Below are 14,201 nucleotides of genomic sequence, written 5' to 3'. Positions count from 1 at the left end.
CATTCAATCAGAGTTCTAAAGGGAAAGAGAGGGTTGGGACTTAAGCACTTGAAGATTATGGCTGGCTCTAGATCCAATGAAAGACACCGACTCACACAGCAGTGGGGAGAAGACAGACTTTTCAATGAACTGTTCCCGAGCGACTGGGTATTCATGTAGAAAACAAGAACCACTATCTCAGATCATATAAGGAAATCTACTCCAGCAAGCTGTAGCTGGCTGACCAAACGGCACTTCTGCTGGTAAACAGTGGGTGCTGACAAGCAGGGGGCATCAGGACATGGAACACCATCAAATGAGATGTTGAGGAAATGAAACCAGGCAGAAGAATGCAGAGAGCTCACACACACAATTTAAACACAGATAAAATTAAATGCTACAGGGCTTCGCTGGTGGCTCAGCCATAAAGAATCTGCCTGCCAAAGCAGGAGACGCGGGTTCGATCCCTGATCTGGGAAGATCCCACATGCTGCGGGGCAACTAAGCTACAACTGCCGAGCCTGTGCCCTAAAGCCCAGGAACCGCAGCAAGAGAAGCCAAGCCCTGCAACTAGAGAGTAGCCTCCCCTCCCTGCAATTAGAGAGAGCCAGTGCAGCGCCCAAGACCCGGCGCAGCAAAAAGTAGATAAACATTTTTTTAAAAAATTAAATGCTACAAGGGAACACAGGTAGTTAGATGACACACAAGTAAACGGGTAAAATTAAATGCAGCTTAGTGGTTAAATCAGTGAGGGACAGGGAGGCCTGGCATGTTGTAGTCCATGGGGTCACAGTCAGACTCAACTGAACAACTGAACAGCAACAGGGATTAACATATAGGTAGTAAAAAGATAAGGAAAAACCAAGGAAGTGGTTTCTGTGGTGGTCAGGAGAATACCGCCTTCGGTAGAGGAGCTGGTCTGAGCTGGAAAGGTCGTGGGAGGCCCCGGCTGTTTGTGAAGCTCTGGGTTTGGCTTTAGCGGTTGCTTTACAATGTTGACATTATAATTACCCATTATAACATACATTTGGGTTTTATGCATTTCTTATCCATACGGGTTAGTTTACAATTTTTAAGTCTAAAGAAGAAAAAAAAAGACAGAAACAGCTTTCTTCCCTCCCTGCAGCTCAGCGGCCCTAAAGGGAGGGACTCAAAGGGGAGGGATTGAACCAGGAGGTGGGTCTGGAGACTTGCCGCAGAACTTGGCCCTGCTTCATCCTTTGCTGAATGAATGAGCACACCTAGGTTTCCAAGGACAGCAGAGTGGATGGAAGGAGACCAACGGGTCTTCCTCTCCCCTGATAGACCCCACCCGCCCCACCGGCACCAGACTTCTCCCTCCAACAGTGTCAGACTCCCCTTTGAGTCAGGATCTCAGTCTGGGCAGCAGGGGACATACCCTGTGAACAGTGGTTAGAAGCACAGTGTTGATAGTCCCCAGAGAGGCCACGGCGCTCAGAGGGGGCCTGGGAGAGGCGGTGCCCGGCACCCAGGGATGGCTGTCTCCGAGCCATGCGTCTGGGACAGCCTCCCGGGGCCTCTGTCCCATGCCTTCAGGCCACTTTGCCTCTCAGGGCCATTGCTTCTCTCTGCAGCTGCGGTCTTTGAGAACCTGGACTCCTGTGACGTGATGGAGACCCCCGCCTTTCCCACCGTGATGAAGTTACTGGAGGTAACTCTGCTCTTCTGTCCGCCAGCCTCCTTTTTTTGTGAGCAGCCCCAGGGCCTGGGCTGGCAGCCCTTCCCAGTCTCCGGTTCCTGCCTCCCAGGCTCTCGCTCACCTTCTCCCCTCCAACTCCCCTGTGGCGCACTGCAGGCCCTAGACGTGGGAATCAGGCCCGTGGAGCTAATCATTAACAAAGTCCCGGAACTGATCAGTTTGGCTTTAACGTGTTTCTTGCCCTTTCCCTGACCTTCTTGCTCTTCCAGGGCCTTTGCTCAACTTCCTACCCCACCCATTCCCCAGGTTGTCCCCACTCAACCAATCTGAGGCCTTTACAGCAAGACATCCTCGCCCCATATCCTGGTCCCCAGGGCCTCTCCATGAGTTGTGCTCTTCTGGGCTGATGGAATGTACTCAGACCATTCCCCCTGTGTGTTATATTTGTTGTTGTTTTTTGGCTTTGCCACACTGCTGGCCCTGTAGGCATTTAGGCTGTGACCGCTGATACTTGTACTTTCTATATAACTTGCAAAGCAGGAAACTCAGGTTCAATCGCTGGGTCAGGAAGATCCCCTGGGGATGAAAATGGGAACCTACTCCAGTATTCTTGCCTAGAGAATTCCATGGGCACAAGAGCCTGGTGGGTTACAGTCCATGGGGTTTCAAACAGTTAGATGACTGAGAGACTGACACTTTCACTTTCACACAGCACGTGGGATCTTAGTTCTCCAATGAGGGATAGAACCTGTGTCCCTTGCATTGCAAGCACAGAGTCTTAACTGCTGGACCACCAGGGAAGTTTCCCCTGCACATTATTAAAGAGATCAAATAGAGCCTTGACTTGGAGGACAAGTGATGGGGCTTTGGAATCACACCCTACTAACAGGTTCAGTGGGAAATTAATAGAATCAGAAGGGGAAAAAACCCATCACGTTAGGTAGGCACATTTTGCTGCTAACGTTTTTCACATGGTTGCAGGGTTCTTATAAACTTTGGGGATTTGCCAGCCAAGTCTTCTCTGCATGTGGGAAGGACTTCATCCAGACTCCTCTTGTTACCTTGGGCCTCCAGATTCCAGTAAGAGTGCCTTCTGCTGAGGTGTATTCAGATGTCAGTGGCCAGGCCTCAGAGCCCTCCACACCCACTGTTTTCCAGGGTCCACCCGATGGTGGGCCCAGTACCAGGATACCAACACAAGACTGGTCAACCAAGCAGCTAGCACGCTCAGGGCCCACCCAGCTGGCACATCCTTCCCTGACACTGCTATCCCTGTGCTCAGACTGACGCTGGACCAGTCCTGCCAGCTTCCTGACTCTGGTCCTAGTCACAGGCATCTCCCATCCTCAGGCTTTGGGCATGGGATGTTTGGTCACAAGAGAGCATGTTGGCACCAGGCCCTGCTCTATCAGCTGTGATGCCAGCCCCTACCTGCCTTCCAGGTGAAGGACCAGGCCCTCCGAGACTGTCTGACCAAGCACTCCATCATCATCCGCGGGGAGTTTGTCACCAGGCCCCTGAACATCACTCAGGCTGCAGACCGGAGGGACGCCTTTGTCAAGGTGCAGAGTTGTGGGAGAAGGGGCCTACATTTCTAGGTATTGAGTGTAGCTCCTTTCCTGGTGAGTGGACAGCAGGAAGGGGCAGAGTCTTGACTCTGCCAGTCCCCTGTCTGGTGACTGTGGGCTGCTAAGACTCTCCAGGGTGGTTTCTTGCCTTAAAGTAGGGGTGATCTCCCTCAGTAGGTCCAGTGTGCCTGCGGCCTTTCCAGATAAACTTGGAGAAAGCAGCAGCCTTCCTCTCATGCATCAAAGCCTGTGGGTTCTACCCCATGTCTCTACAGGGCATCTATGGGTATCTCTTCCTGTGGATTGTCAAGAAGATCAATGCGGCAATTTTCACCCCACCTGCCCAGGACCCCAAAAATGTGCAAAGGACAATCGGCCTCCTGGACATATTTGGTTTTGAAAACTTCCAGAAAAATAGGTATGGAGGTCCCTGCACCTGCTTTCAGAAAAATGAGAGATAAGCTTAGGTCCTCCCTGAGCCAACTGGAGGGCAGCCATTCCTCCCCAGACTGGCTGGGAGCAGGGCCTCGCCTCCACTCACAGACACCAGGGTGAGTCCCTCAGCAAGACTGTGTCCTTCCTCAGTGAGACAGTTCACGTTCATCCCCTGGCATCCACAAGGTGTCTAGAAAAGGCCATATAGCTAAGAGCATCATGAGAGTCAGGCTGACACTCCAGCATTCATCACCCGTCTCAGGCTATCCACTCTTCTCACAAACTAGAGTGAATTCTCACGTGTGGTTAAGGTGAAAGTGGAAATCAATAACACTCATGTGACTGCATCCTTGGGTGGGCTATCACACTAGGTGATGGGGAAGGCAGGGGATTTGTGGCCCATCCCCAATTTTTCAGTCTGATAAGGGTAAGGTGAGGCAGGACACTCCTGACCCCAGCCTGGAGGCTGAAGAGCTGGGGAAATGAAGCAGGTCAGAAAAGTAATTCCCAGCTAAGACTGCGATGAAGACTAGGGTGGAAGTAGACAGAGGCAGCAAGGGGAGCCAGGCCGTGGAGCTAGACAAGGGCAGGCGATGCTCTGGGGAAGTACCATCAAAGGGCCAGATGAGGAAACGAGGACATGGGGACAAGCAAGCAGGAAGTGCCCTCCACGTGCAACCTAGCTTCCCAAGTGAGCCTGGCTCATTTAAAGCACTGGTGAGACAGAGCCTAGGCCTGGTTCTGTTACCAAATGGAAGTCAGATCTGCTCACCCAAAGTGCACCAAAGCCAGTCTACTGACACCGGGTTGTGGCGAAGCAAAGCACAGCACTTACCCGAACTGCCTTCTGCAAGGGTGCACCGAGTACTCTTGTCAACTGCAAAAAAGTGCATGACCTAAAAGTTGAGACTTATGTTTTATTCAGCAGACATTCCTAGAACTTCAAGCCCAGGAGACAACATCTCAAATAATTCTGAGAAAAATGCTCTGAGGAGGCGAGGGTGGAGCCAGGATATATAGGAGTTTTTTGCAACAAAGGGCAGGTAGAACATCAAAAGATTATTGTTAATAAGAGAAAACTAGATATCTCAAGTTAAGGTATTTAGCGCTTTTCTGTGCATGGAAAGATGCAAGAGTCTGGGTTCACTGAAATCGTCCCTTTGAAATGAATCTCAGATTTCTGGGGCCGGCACTCTGTGTTTGCACATCCTGAGTTTCTTCAAGCTGTACTGTTGTGAGTGGCTGCAATCTGACGGGCTTCCCTAGTGGCTCAACAGTAAAGACTCCGCCTGCATGCAGGAGACAGGGGTTCGATTCCTGGGCCAGGAAGATCCCCTAGAGGAGGAAATGGCAACCCACTCCAGTATTCTTGCCTGGAAAATCCCATGGACAGAGGAGCCTGGCGGGCTACAGGCCAAAGGATCTCAAAGAGTTGGGCGTGACTGAGTGACTGAGCGCAGAGGCAGTCTGACGACTGCTAGCTGGCCAGTGTTCCTGGTCTCCATCCTGAGTTCCCTCAGGGCTCATTGTCAGGGGTGGCTGCAATCGCTGATGGCTACCACATCACTCCACACTGGCCAGGCAGTGTGTTAACTCTCTTGGGTTAACAGACCTGAACAACCAGCCTGAGGAACCATAAGGTTTTGCACAAACGGGCAACCCATCCTGAGGAAGAAATGCCCAAGTGAGACCCAAAGTGAAAGAAAGTGAAAGTGAAGTCGCTCAGTCGTGTCCGACTCTTTGTGACCCCATGGACTGTAGCCCACTAGGCCTCTCCACCCATGGGGTTCTCCAGGCAGAATACTGGAGTGGCTTGCCATTTCCTTCTCCAGGGGATCTTCCCGACCCAAGGACTGAACCCAGGTCTCCCGCATTGCAGGCAGACGCTTTAACCTCTGAGCCACCAGGGGTGGCTGAACCAAAAGAGCAGGTCAGAGAAAGGAGGGTCTCGCATGTGTGAAGACTTAGAATTAGAGAAGGGCAGGCTGCCCTGTTGGAGAAGGAGGTGGCAACTCACTCCAGTGTTCTTGCATGGAGAATTCCATGGACAAGAGGAGCCTGGCAGGCTACAGTCCATGGGGTCACAGAGAGTCAGACACGGCTAACTGACTATCACTCACAGAGTCCTCTGCGTCCATTCCCTGGCAGTGTTGGGCAGGCTTTCCACTGTGTCACTGTCTGTCTGGATCCTGAAAATAATGGGAGCTCAGGTCCACAAGGATTCAAAGCAGGGGGAGAGCAGGGTGGGGTGGGGATCAGATCTGCACGTCCGAAACCTCTGTCTAGTGGGCCACAGAGAGTGGTTGGAGGGGTGAGGCTGGAGGCAGAGAGAGCCATGAGGCGGTTGTTACTGCGCTCCAGGTGAGAGAGAAGGGTGACCTGGATTAAGGGGGCAGCAGAGGGAGTGAAAAGAAGCAAGCAGATCAGGTGCTGTGTTGGATAGAGCCCAGCTGGACTTTGGCAACAGGTTGGAGCTGGGGACGAGGGAGAGGTGTCAGGTATGCTGGCCTGGTTTCTGACCCGAGCCAGGGGTGATGAGTGGAGGGGCCACTTCTGGAGGTGAAATGGAGCCCAGGAGGAAGAATGAGTGGGAGGACTCGGGGAGGGGAAAGGGGTATGTCTGATTGATGCAAAGAAGCCCAGCCATCAATGACGGGTCTCCAGAAGCTTGTCTTAATACCAAAGCCACGTACCCATGGGGCAGGGTGGCAACTGGAGCCTTGGCCCCCAGAGATTGTCTCCATGTCAGGACAGCCTAGCTTGGCAGAGGATCCTGCTGGGGACCTTATGGAGTCAAAGTCAGGGCTTGATGCTAAGTGGAGCCTCCTCATTTCTCTGAATCTGTTTGTGGGATGGAGGAGGGGATGGGGGCGGAGGCAGGGGAAGAGGGAGGCTGTCCGTCAGCCTGTACGGTGTTTGGGGGTGTGCTCTGTGGGTACACACGTGTGGGGCTGTGTGCCAGGGGTTGGCTGCAGTGGCAACCAAACCAACCTTGCCCCCCGGGGCGGTGCTGCGCCTGCAGCTTCGAGCAGCTCTGCATCAACCTGGCCAATGAGCATCTGCAGCAGCTCTTTGTGCGGCACGTGTTCACCGTGGAGCAGGAGGAGTACCGCGCAGAGAGCATCGCCTGGGACTACATCCACTACACCGACAACCGGCCCACCCTGGACCTGCTGGCCCTCAAGCCCATGAGCATCATCTCCCTCCTGGATGAGGAGAGCCGCTTCCCACAGGTGCGCCCCGGGCCCGCCCCCCTCAGGGCCAGACCCCATGCCTGGGAAACTCCACGGCTGCTGAAACCGCTGCCTGGGGGTTGGCAGAGCAGCCCCCGCCTTCCAGCCTTCCTCTCCTTCAAGGCTTGCCTCCTGGAGGAAGGCACCTGAGCCCCCCCTCACTTCTGCTCCTCAGCATAGATTATTTAGATTCAGGAACACACCCTCAGAGAGGGCTGATTGAGCCTTGTGGGCCAAGGGCAGCACGGACTGCAAGACGAGGCCACACTTTCCTTCTTGCTTTGGGGGACTCTGCTTGTCTCTGGGGAGATGGCCTCTCAGGTAGTCAGTAAGAGCTCTGATCCAGAGAAGGGAGATGCTCTGCTCCCGGGGAAGGCTACAGCCAGCGAGCTGGCAGCCGCTCTTCCTGCCTCGGCCCTCACTCAGGGAACAAGCCCCTGCCCCTGACACATCCGCTTGCTGTCTGTAGAAAGGCCCTCAGTCATTCTGAACCCAGTTGCTTTGCCCTTTGAGGGAGCCCCTGAGACCTGGGGGTGTACCCAGTGGCTGGACTGTGGGTCCTCGGCCCATAGGGCATCCGTTCTTCCAGGGGACAGATGCCACCTTGCTGCAAAAGCTGAAGAGTGTCCACGCTAACAACAAGGACTTCCTGCAGCCCAAGAACATCCATGATGCCCAGTTTGGCATTGCCCACTTTGCTGGCGAGGTGCACTACCATGTGGAAGGTAGGTGAAGCTCCTCACAGGCCCTTCCTTCCAAATCTGGAGCACCCCAGGGAGGCCGTAAGAAGGCCAGGTCACTTTGCAGAGGCAGCGATGGGGCAGAGGGAATGCAATGGGCCAGGCAGGAGTGTTTGTGTTCTGTTCTGTTGGTAACAGTTCTACTGAGAACCAATTCACAGACTAGAATTCACTCATTTGAAGTCAACAACTCAATAATTCACAGACTAGAATTCACTCATTTGAAGTCAACAACTCAATAATTCACAGACTAGAATTCACTCATTTGAAGTCAACAACTCAATGGTTTTTTTAGTATATTCATAGACTTATGCAGCTGTTGCCACAATTTTAGAACATTTACATCACCCCTCAAAAGAAATCCCCACTAGGGACTTCCCTGGCAGTCCAAAGGTTAAGGCTCCATTCTTCTAATGCAGGGGGCTTGCGTTCAGAAAGACAAAAGGAACTCCCGTGAGCAGCCATTCCTCATTGCTTCCTAATTCTCCCCAACCCCAGCAACTACTAATTTCTGTCTCTGTGGATTTGCCTGTTCTGGACATTTCACATAAATGGAATCGTACACCGTGCGGCCTTTGTGACTGGCTTCTTTCACTGGGCATAGCGTTTTCAAGGTTCATTCCCATTGTAGAACGTTTCTGTACTGTTTCTTTATACTGCGGTACAACGGTCCACAGCACAGATACGCCACTTACTGTTTATCCTTTCATCAGCTGATGGATGTTTTTGGCCAATATGAGTAATGCTGCTATTAACACTCATGTACAAGTTTTTATGTGGACATACGTTTTCACTTCTTTGGGACACATACCTAAGAGAGGAATTGCTGGGTCATGTGATATTTCTATTTAACTTTTGGGATAAGCACCAAACTGCTTTTCAAAGTGGCTGCACCATTTTACATTCCTATTAGCAATGTATGAATTTTCCAATTCCTACAGCTCTTTACCAACACATGTTAATTGTTTTCTTTTTTTTTTTCATTGTAATAACCTTATCAGATATAGAATTTGCAAATATTTTCTCCTATTCTGTGGGATATCTTTTCACTCTCTTGGTAGTGAAAGTGTATATGTTGAGATAAGGTCAGGCATGTTTTTAAAGATTTTATTTATCTGTTGACTGTGCTGGGTCTTCATTGCTGCACTTGGGCTTTCTCTGGCTGTGGCAAGCAGGGGGTCCTCTCTAGCTGCAGTGTGGTGTGAGGGCTTCTCAGTGTGGGGGCTTCTCTTGTTGCGGAGCACAGGCTGTAGGGTGCAAGGGCTTCAGTAGCTGCAGGACGCAGGCTCGGTAGCTGTGGCATGTGGGCCCTGGAGCTCGCAGGCCTCGGGAGTTGTGGCGTGTGGGTTTAATTGCCCCATAGCATGTGGGATCTCCCTGGACCAGGGATATAACCCACCTCTCCTGCACTGACAGGTGGATTCTTAACCACTTGACCACCAGGGAAGTCCCAAGCATAGTTTTGATTAGAGCAATAAGGGGCTGAACTGGTCAAGCTGCTGGTGTGCTTAGAAAAATGGGAGAGGTGGCCAGTGTGTGCTGTGATCAGGAAAATGAGGCGGGAAGCCAGAGGGTCACTCTGTGGCTTGTATGAAGAACTGAGGAGCTGCTGTGGTCTAACTGGAAACTTGGAGTCAGGGGTGCTCCAAGTACACTTTTCAGGTGGAGGGACAAGGCAGCAGGAGGGGCTGCTGTTTTCACATGGAGGAACGGAGGTGTTCCGAGACCAGGGGATTATTTCTGTTGGAGGAATGAGGAGGTAAGGGGGCTCCGTTATAACTCCCAGCAGATCCTGGCTTTGGGGCTTTTCCGAAAGGGGGAGACCAGAGCCAGTGGGACTTCAGAATTCCAGAACACAAAGACACTGAGCACATCAACCTCCGTGGGCTACTCAAGGCCAAGCTTTAGTTTTTGAAGTGATCTGCCACTTCCATGTATGCTAAGAATAAGGTAGCTTTCTTTCTAGGTTTTCGGAGCACAGAATTCCATTAATGCTCCTTAAAACAGCCTGCCGGGTTTTTTTCAGTGCCCTGCTGTCTTCATGACTTAAGCCCTATTACTCTGTCTTTTGGCGGGGATGGGGTGAGGGGAGGTTTCAGCCCAGGTGTGCCTCAATCATCCCCCTGGGGCGGGGAGGCTCTGTCTAAGCCTGGAAGGGCGCAGGGTAACATCACATGCCTGCTCACCCCATCTGCAGAAGGCTGTCTTCTAGCACAGGGCTGAGAGAGGGGCTTATGTGCCAGCCTCCTCTTCAGGTGGCCTGGAGCCTGGCAAAGCAAGCTTGCTCTCACCACTCTCAGCTTGGTGAGGGCGGCTCGGTTTGAGCTCTTGGTCCAGTCTTCCCCTCTCACAGCACGTGCCAGCAGAGAGGGAATCAAGCTTCCTTCTTCCACCATTGACATGGCCTTCCCAGACCCCACACGAGGCTGTGCAGGCATGCACAGAGCACCCCCCTAGAAAGGGGTGACTTAAAGGGAGAGGACAAGTCAGAGTCGGGCGCATGTGGGGTGCAGCCCTCAGCAGGCCCCCAGTCATCGTCTGGCCTGGTTTTGAGAAGCAACCGTTCTCTGGTGCCTTCTTCTTGCCGTTCCGCGCCCGGCCTCAGGCAGGTCCACTCTCTTCCATGGCAGGAGGGGAGACGCGCTGTCCGCTCGCCCCCAGACCCACGCTGTGTCCCCTGGCCCACATTCCCATAGCAACGTTCCACAAAGAGGCACAGGAATGCATTTCCTCACAGTCCCAGAGGCCAGGAGTCCAAGACAAACGTCAGCAGGACCGGATCCTTCTGAAATCTCTCCTGGCATCTTTCTTGTTCCCGTGCCTTCCTCTTCTTGTAGCACACCGCTCCGACTGGGTTAGGACCCACCCTAACAGCCTCATTTTACCTCCCTTACCTCCTCAAAGGCCCTCTCTCCACACACATTCTGAGTTACTACAGGTTAGGGCTTTAGCATATGCATTTGGGGGGCAAACAGCTCAGCTCATACACGCCCCTCTCCCTAATTTCTAGAGTCTCACTCCTTAAGCTGGAGGGCCCTCCAACTCTAGCATGTTGTTCCAAGGCCCCAGAGCAAGGTTGGTAGAAGGCCTTGGGGTGCCTAGGCCCTCAGAGTCTCCTTAGTAAGCGGCAGACATGCTTCATTCCCAAACCTACTGGCATGTGTGTGCACATGCATGTGTGTGCACACGTGTGTTCATGCAAGTGCTCACACGTATGTGCACACACTGCCTATGGGCACATGTTCAATTCCAAGACCAATGCAGTTTATACTTATAATGAGAAAAGAAATACGTCTTCAGTTCAGTTCAGTTCATTTCAGTCACTCAATCGTGTCCAACTCTTTGCGAACCCATGAATCGCAGCGTGCCAGGCCTCCCTGTCCATCACCAGCTCTCAGAGTTCACTCAGACTCACGTCCATCGAGTCCGTGATGCCATCCAGCCATCTCATCCTCTGTTGTCCCCTTCTCCTCCTGCCCCCAATCCCTCCCAGCATCAAAGTCTTTTCCAATGAGTCAACTCTTTGCATGAGGTGGCCAAAGTACTGGAGTTTCAGCTTTAGCATCATTCCTTCCAAAGAAATCCCAGGGCTGATCTCCTTCAGAATGGACTGGTTGGATCTCCTTGCAGTCCAAGGGACTCTCAAGAGTCTTCTCCAACCCCACAGTTCAAAAGCATCAATTCTTCGGCACTCAGCCTTCTTCACAGTCCAACTCTCACATCCATACATGACCACAGGAAAAACCATAGCCTTGACTAGATGGACCTTAGTCGGCAAAGTAATGTCTCTGCTTTTGAATATGCTATCTAGGTTGGTCATAACTTTTCTTCCAAGGAGTGTCTTTTAATTTCATGGCTGCAGTCACCATCTGCAGTGATTTTGGAGCCCAAAAAAATAAAGTCTGACACTGTTTCCACTGTTTCCCCATCTATTTCCCATGAAGTGATGGGACTGGATGCCATGATCTTCATTTTCTGGATGTTGAGCTTTAAGCCAACTTTTTCACTCTCCACTTTCACTTTCATCAAGAGGCTTTTTAGTTCCTCTTCACTTTCTGCCATAAGGGTGGTGTCATCTGCATATCTGAGGTTATTGATATTTCTTCCCGGCAATCTTGATTCCAGCTTGTGTTTCTTCCATCCAGTGTTTCTCATGATGGACTCTGCATATAAGTTTTAGGACCTCATAATCAGCAGGTCACCTACCCTGCCCCCTATCCTCGAAGCCAGGAAGCCAAGTGGTGTTTAATTTCTTTCCTTTCCCTGTTTCGGGCTTCCAGGAAGAGCAAAGCAGTGATTCCTGAGCCCCCTTGCTGGTTCCACGGGGACATGTGAAGCAGCTGCTCCTGTACAGACAGGCTTCTGGGGGAGGGTGGGCCTCCCAGCAGGAGTGGCCAGGCCTTCCTGTCCAGATTGCAAGCTCCCTGGATGCAGCCAGGTTGCCAGATTATCAGAAGTTATGGGGCTGGGGGGGGGGGGGCTTCTTCACTTTCTCCTTTTCCTTCTCTTCTGTTTTGGCTCCCTTATGTAGACAAGTGGTGGCTCAATCAGACTTACCCAGAGTTCCCCAGAAATTCAGAACCCTGACGAGAATCCACAGGCACCACCCTCGGGAGGTCTAAACCGCACAATGAGAGCACACTCTGTCTGCTGTGCTGCTAGCGCGTGGATATGACAGTGACAGCAGGGGCTGGGAGGGCCAGGATGTTGAGGGGAAGGGACTCACTCCCACCCGTGGTCCACCCGGGGAGCTGCGGCTGATGGAACAGATGGGAAGGCCTCTGGCTTCCCTGAGCTGAGTGACAGGGCCCAGGTGAAGGGCCACACAGGGCAGATGGGAGCCACGTGTGGGTCAGTAGGGCCTCCTGGAACAGATGACGCTCGAACTGTCCTTGAAGCACAAGCCAGCATTGTCCTGGAGGGCTTAGAAGGGAAGAACGCCCCAGAAATCTCTTGGGGGCCATAGGCCATCAGGAGAGGGGAGGCCCCTGAGGTGGGGCACAGGTACTAGGGGAGAGAGGAGACCCCCTGGGGTGGGGTGCAAGCTTGGATGAGGGAGTTTGGGGTGGGGATGGAGGGTTGTGGGGGCTGCAGGGTGTGGATGTGACATGACTTGGTGCTGAGCAGAGGCACTGATGCTAAGACGTGGGGAGGTGGAGGCGGGCATGGTGGCCTCCTGCCTGCGCCTCACCCTCCCTTCCCCGGTCTGAGCTGGCGGGGGATGGGGCTCTGCTTCCCCACAGGCTTCCTGGAGAAGAATCGGGATGTGCTGAACAGGGACGTCCTCACCCTGGTCCACTCCTCCCAGAACAAGTTCCTGCGGGAGATATTTGGGCTGGAGTCCAAGGAAAGCAGGCGGGGCCCTGGGACCATCATCCGGGTGAAGGCGGGAAGCCAGCAGTTCAAGGTGGGCTCTGGTGGCCCTGCTCTGCCTGGGGTCTGGGGGCCAGATAGGCATGGAGAGGCCCCGCTGCTTGGAATCTGCAGTTGGAGATTCTCAACTGGGGTGCAGAGGTGACTGAAAAGGGGCTGAGGTACTGTGGGGGTAGTGGCCAGGGGCAGGAGCACAGAACTGCCTGCTTCCCAGTGAGTAGTGGTCTCTGTACGGCTCACTGAGTTTATTTATGTTATTTCTTTCTATATTGGTCTCTGTGTATGTTTTATGGCGGGGTGTGGTGTATGTGGTATATGTGTGCTTTGTGTGGTGTCTAGTATGTGTGTGTTTTGTGTGTGTGCCATGTAGAGTGTATGTCTATGTGTGGTATGTGGGGTACATGTGTGTTTTGTGGGTATGTGTGTGTGGTAGGTGGGGTGTGTGTATGTGGTATGTGGGGTACATGTGTGTTTTGTGGGTATGTGTGTGTGGTAGGTGGGGTGTGTGTGTGTGGTATGTGGGGTACATGTGTGTTTTGTGGGTATGTGTCTGTGGTAGGTGGGGTGTGTGTGTGTGTGTGTGTGTGGTAGGTGGGGTACGTGTGTGTTTTGTGGGGTGTGTGAGTGGTAGGTAGGGGGTGTGTGTGTGTGGTATGTGGGGTACATGTGTGTTTTGTGGGGTGTGTGGGGTAGGTGGTATGTGTGTGTGTTTGTGGTATGTGGGGTACATGTGTGTTTTGTGGGTATGTGTGTGTGGTAGGTGGAGTGTGTGTGTGTGTGTGTATGTGATGTGGTGTGTGTGGTGTGTGGAGTACGTGTGTGATTTGTGGGTGTTTGTGTGGTAGGTGGGGTGTGTGTGTGTGGTATGTGGGGTACGTGTGTGTTTTGTGGGTGTGGGTGTGTGGTAGGTGGGGTGTGGTGTGTGTGGTATGTGGGGTACGTGTGTTTTGTGGGTATGTGTGTGTGGTAGGTGGAGTGTGTGTGTGGTAGGTGGAGTGTGTGTGTGTGTGTGGTATGTGGGGTACATGTGTGTTTGTGGGTGTGGGTGTGTGGTAGGTGGGGTATGGTGTGTGTGGTGTGTGGGGTACGTGTGTGTTTTGTGGGTGTGTGTGTGGTATGTGGGGTACGTGTGTGTTTGTGGGTGTGGGTGTGTGGTAGGTGGGGTGTGGTGTGTGTGGTATGTGGGGTACGTGTGTTTTGTGGGTATGTGTGT

At 52.6% G+C, this 14,201-nt stretch overlaps 1 protein-coding gene across 1 annotated transcript in view; it reads left to right on the top strand.

The window, feature by feature from the left end:
- MYO7B (myosin VIIB) overlaps positions 1–14,201 on the top strand; it is a 78,989-nt gene that overhangs the window by 24,331 nt on the left and 40,457 nt on the right. The window contains exons 9-14 of the mRNA XM_052663928.1: positions 1,575–1,651; positions 3,082–3,201; positions 3,483–3,625; positions 6,665–6,875; positions 7,465–7,600; positions 12,859–13,022. Of these exons, the coding sequence (XP_052519888.1) occupies positions 1,575–1,651; positions 3,082–3,201; positions 3,483–3,625; positions 6,665–6,875; positions 7,465–7,600; positions 12,859–13,022 (851 nt within the window). The remainder of the gene's footprint in view (positions 1–1,574; positions 1,652–3,081; positions 3,202–3,482; positions 3,626–6,664; positions 6,876–7,464; positions 7,601–12,858; positions 13,023–14,201) is intronic.

The sequence above is a fragment of the Budorcas taxicolor genome, chromosome 2 (assembly GCF_023091745.1).
Source record: "Budorcas taxicolor isolate Tak-1 chromosome 2, Takin1.1, whole genome shotgun sequence".
In the NCBI taxonomy this organism is placed as follows: Eukaryota; Metazoa; Chordata; class Mammalia; order Artiodactyla; family Bovidae; genus Budorcas; species Budorcas taxicolor.
The sequence above is the reverse complement of the archived record's forward strand: the minus strand, read 5'-3'. Positions and strand labels throughout refer to the sequence as shown.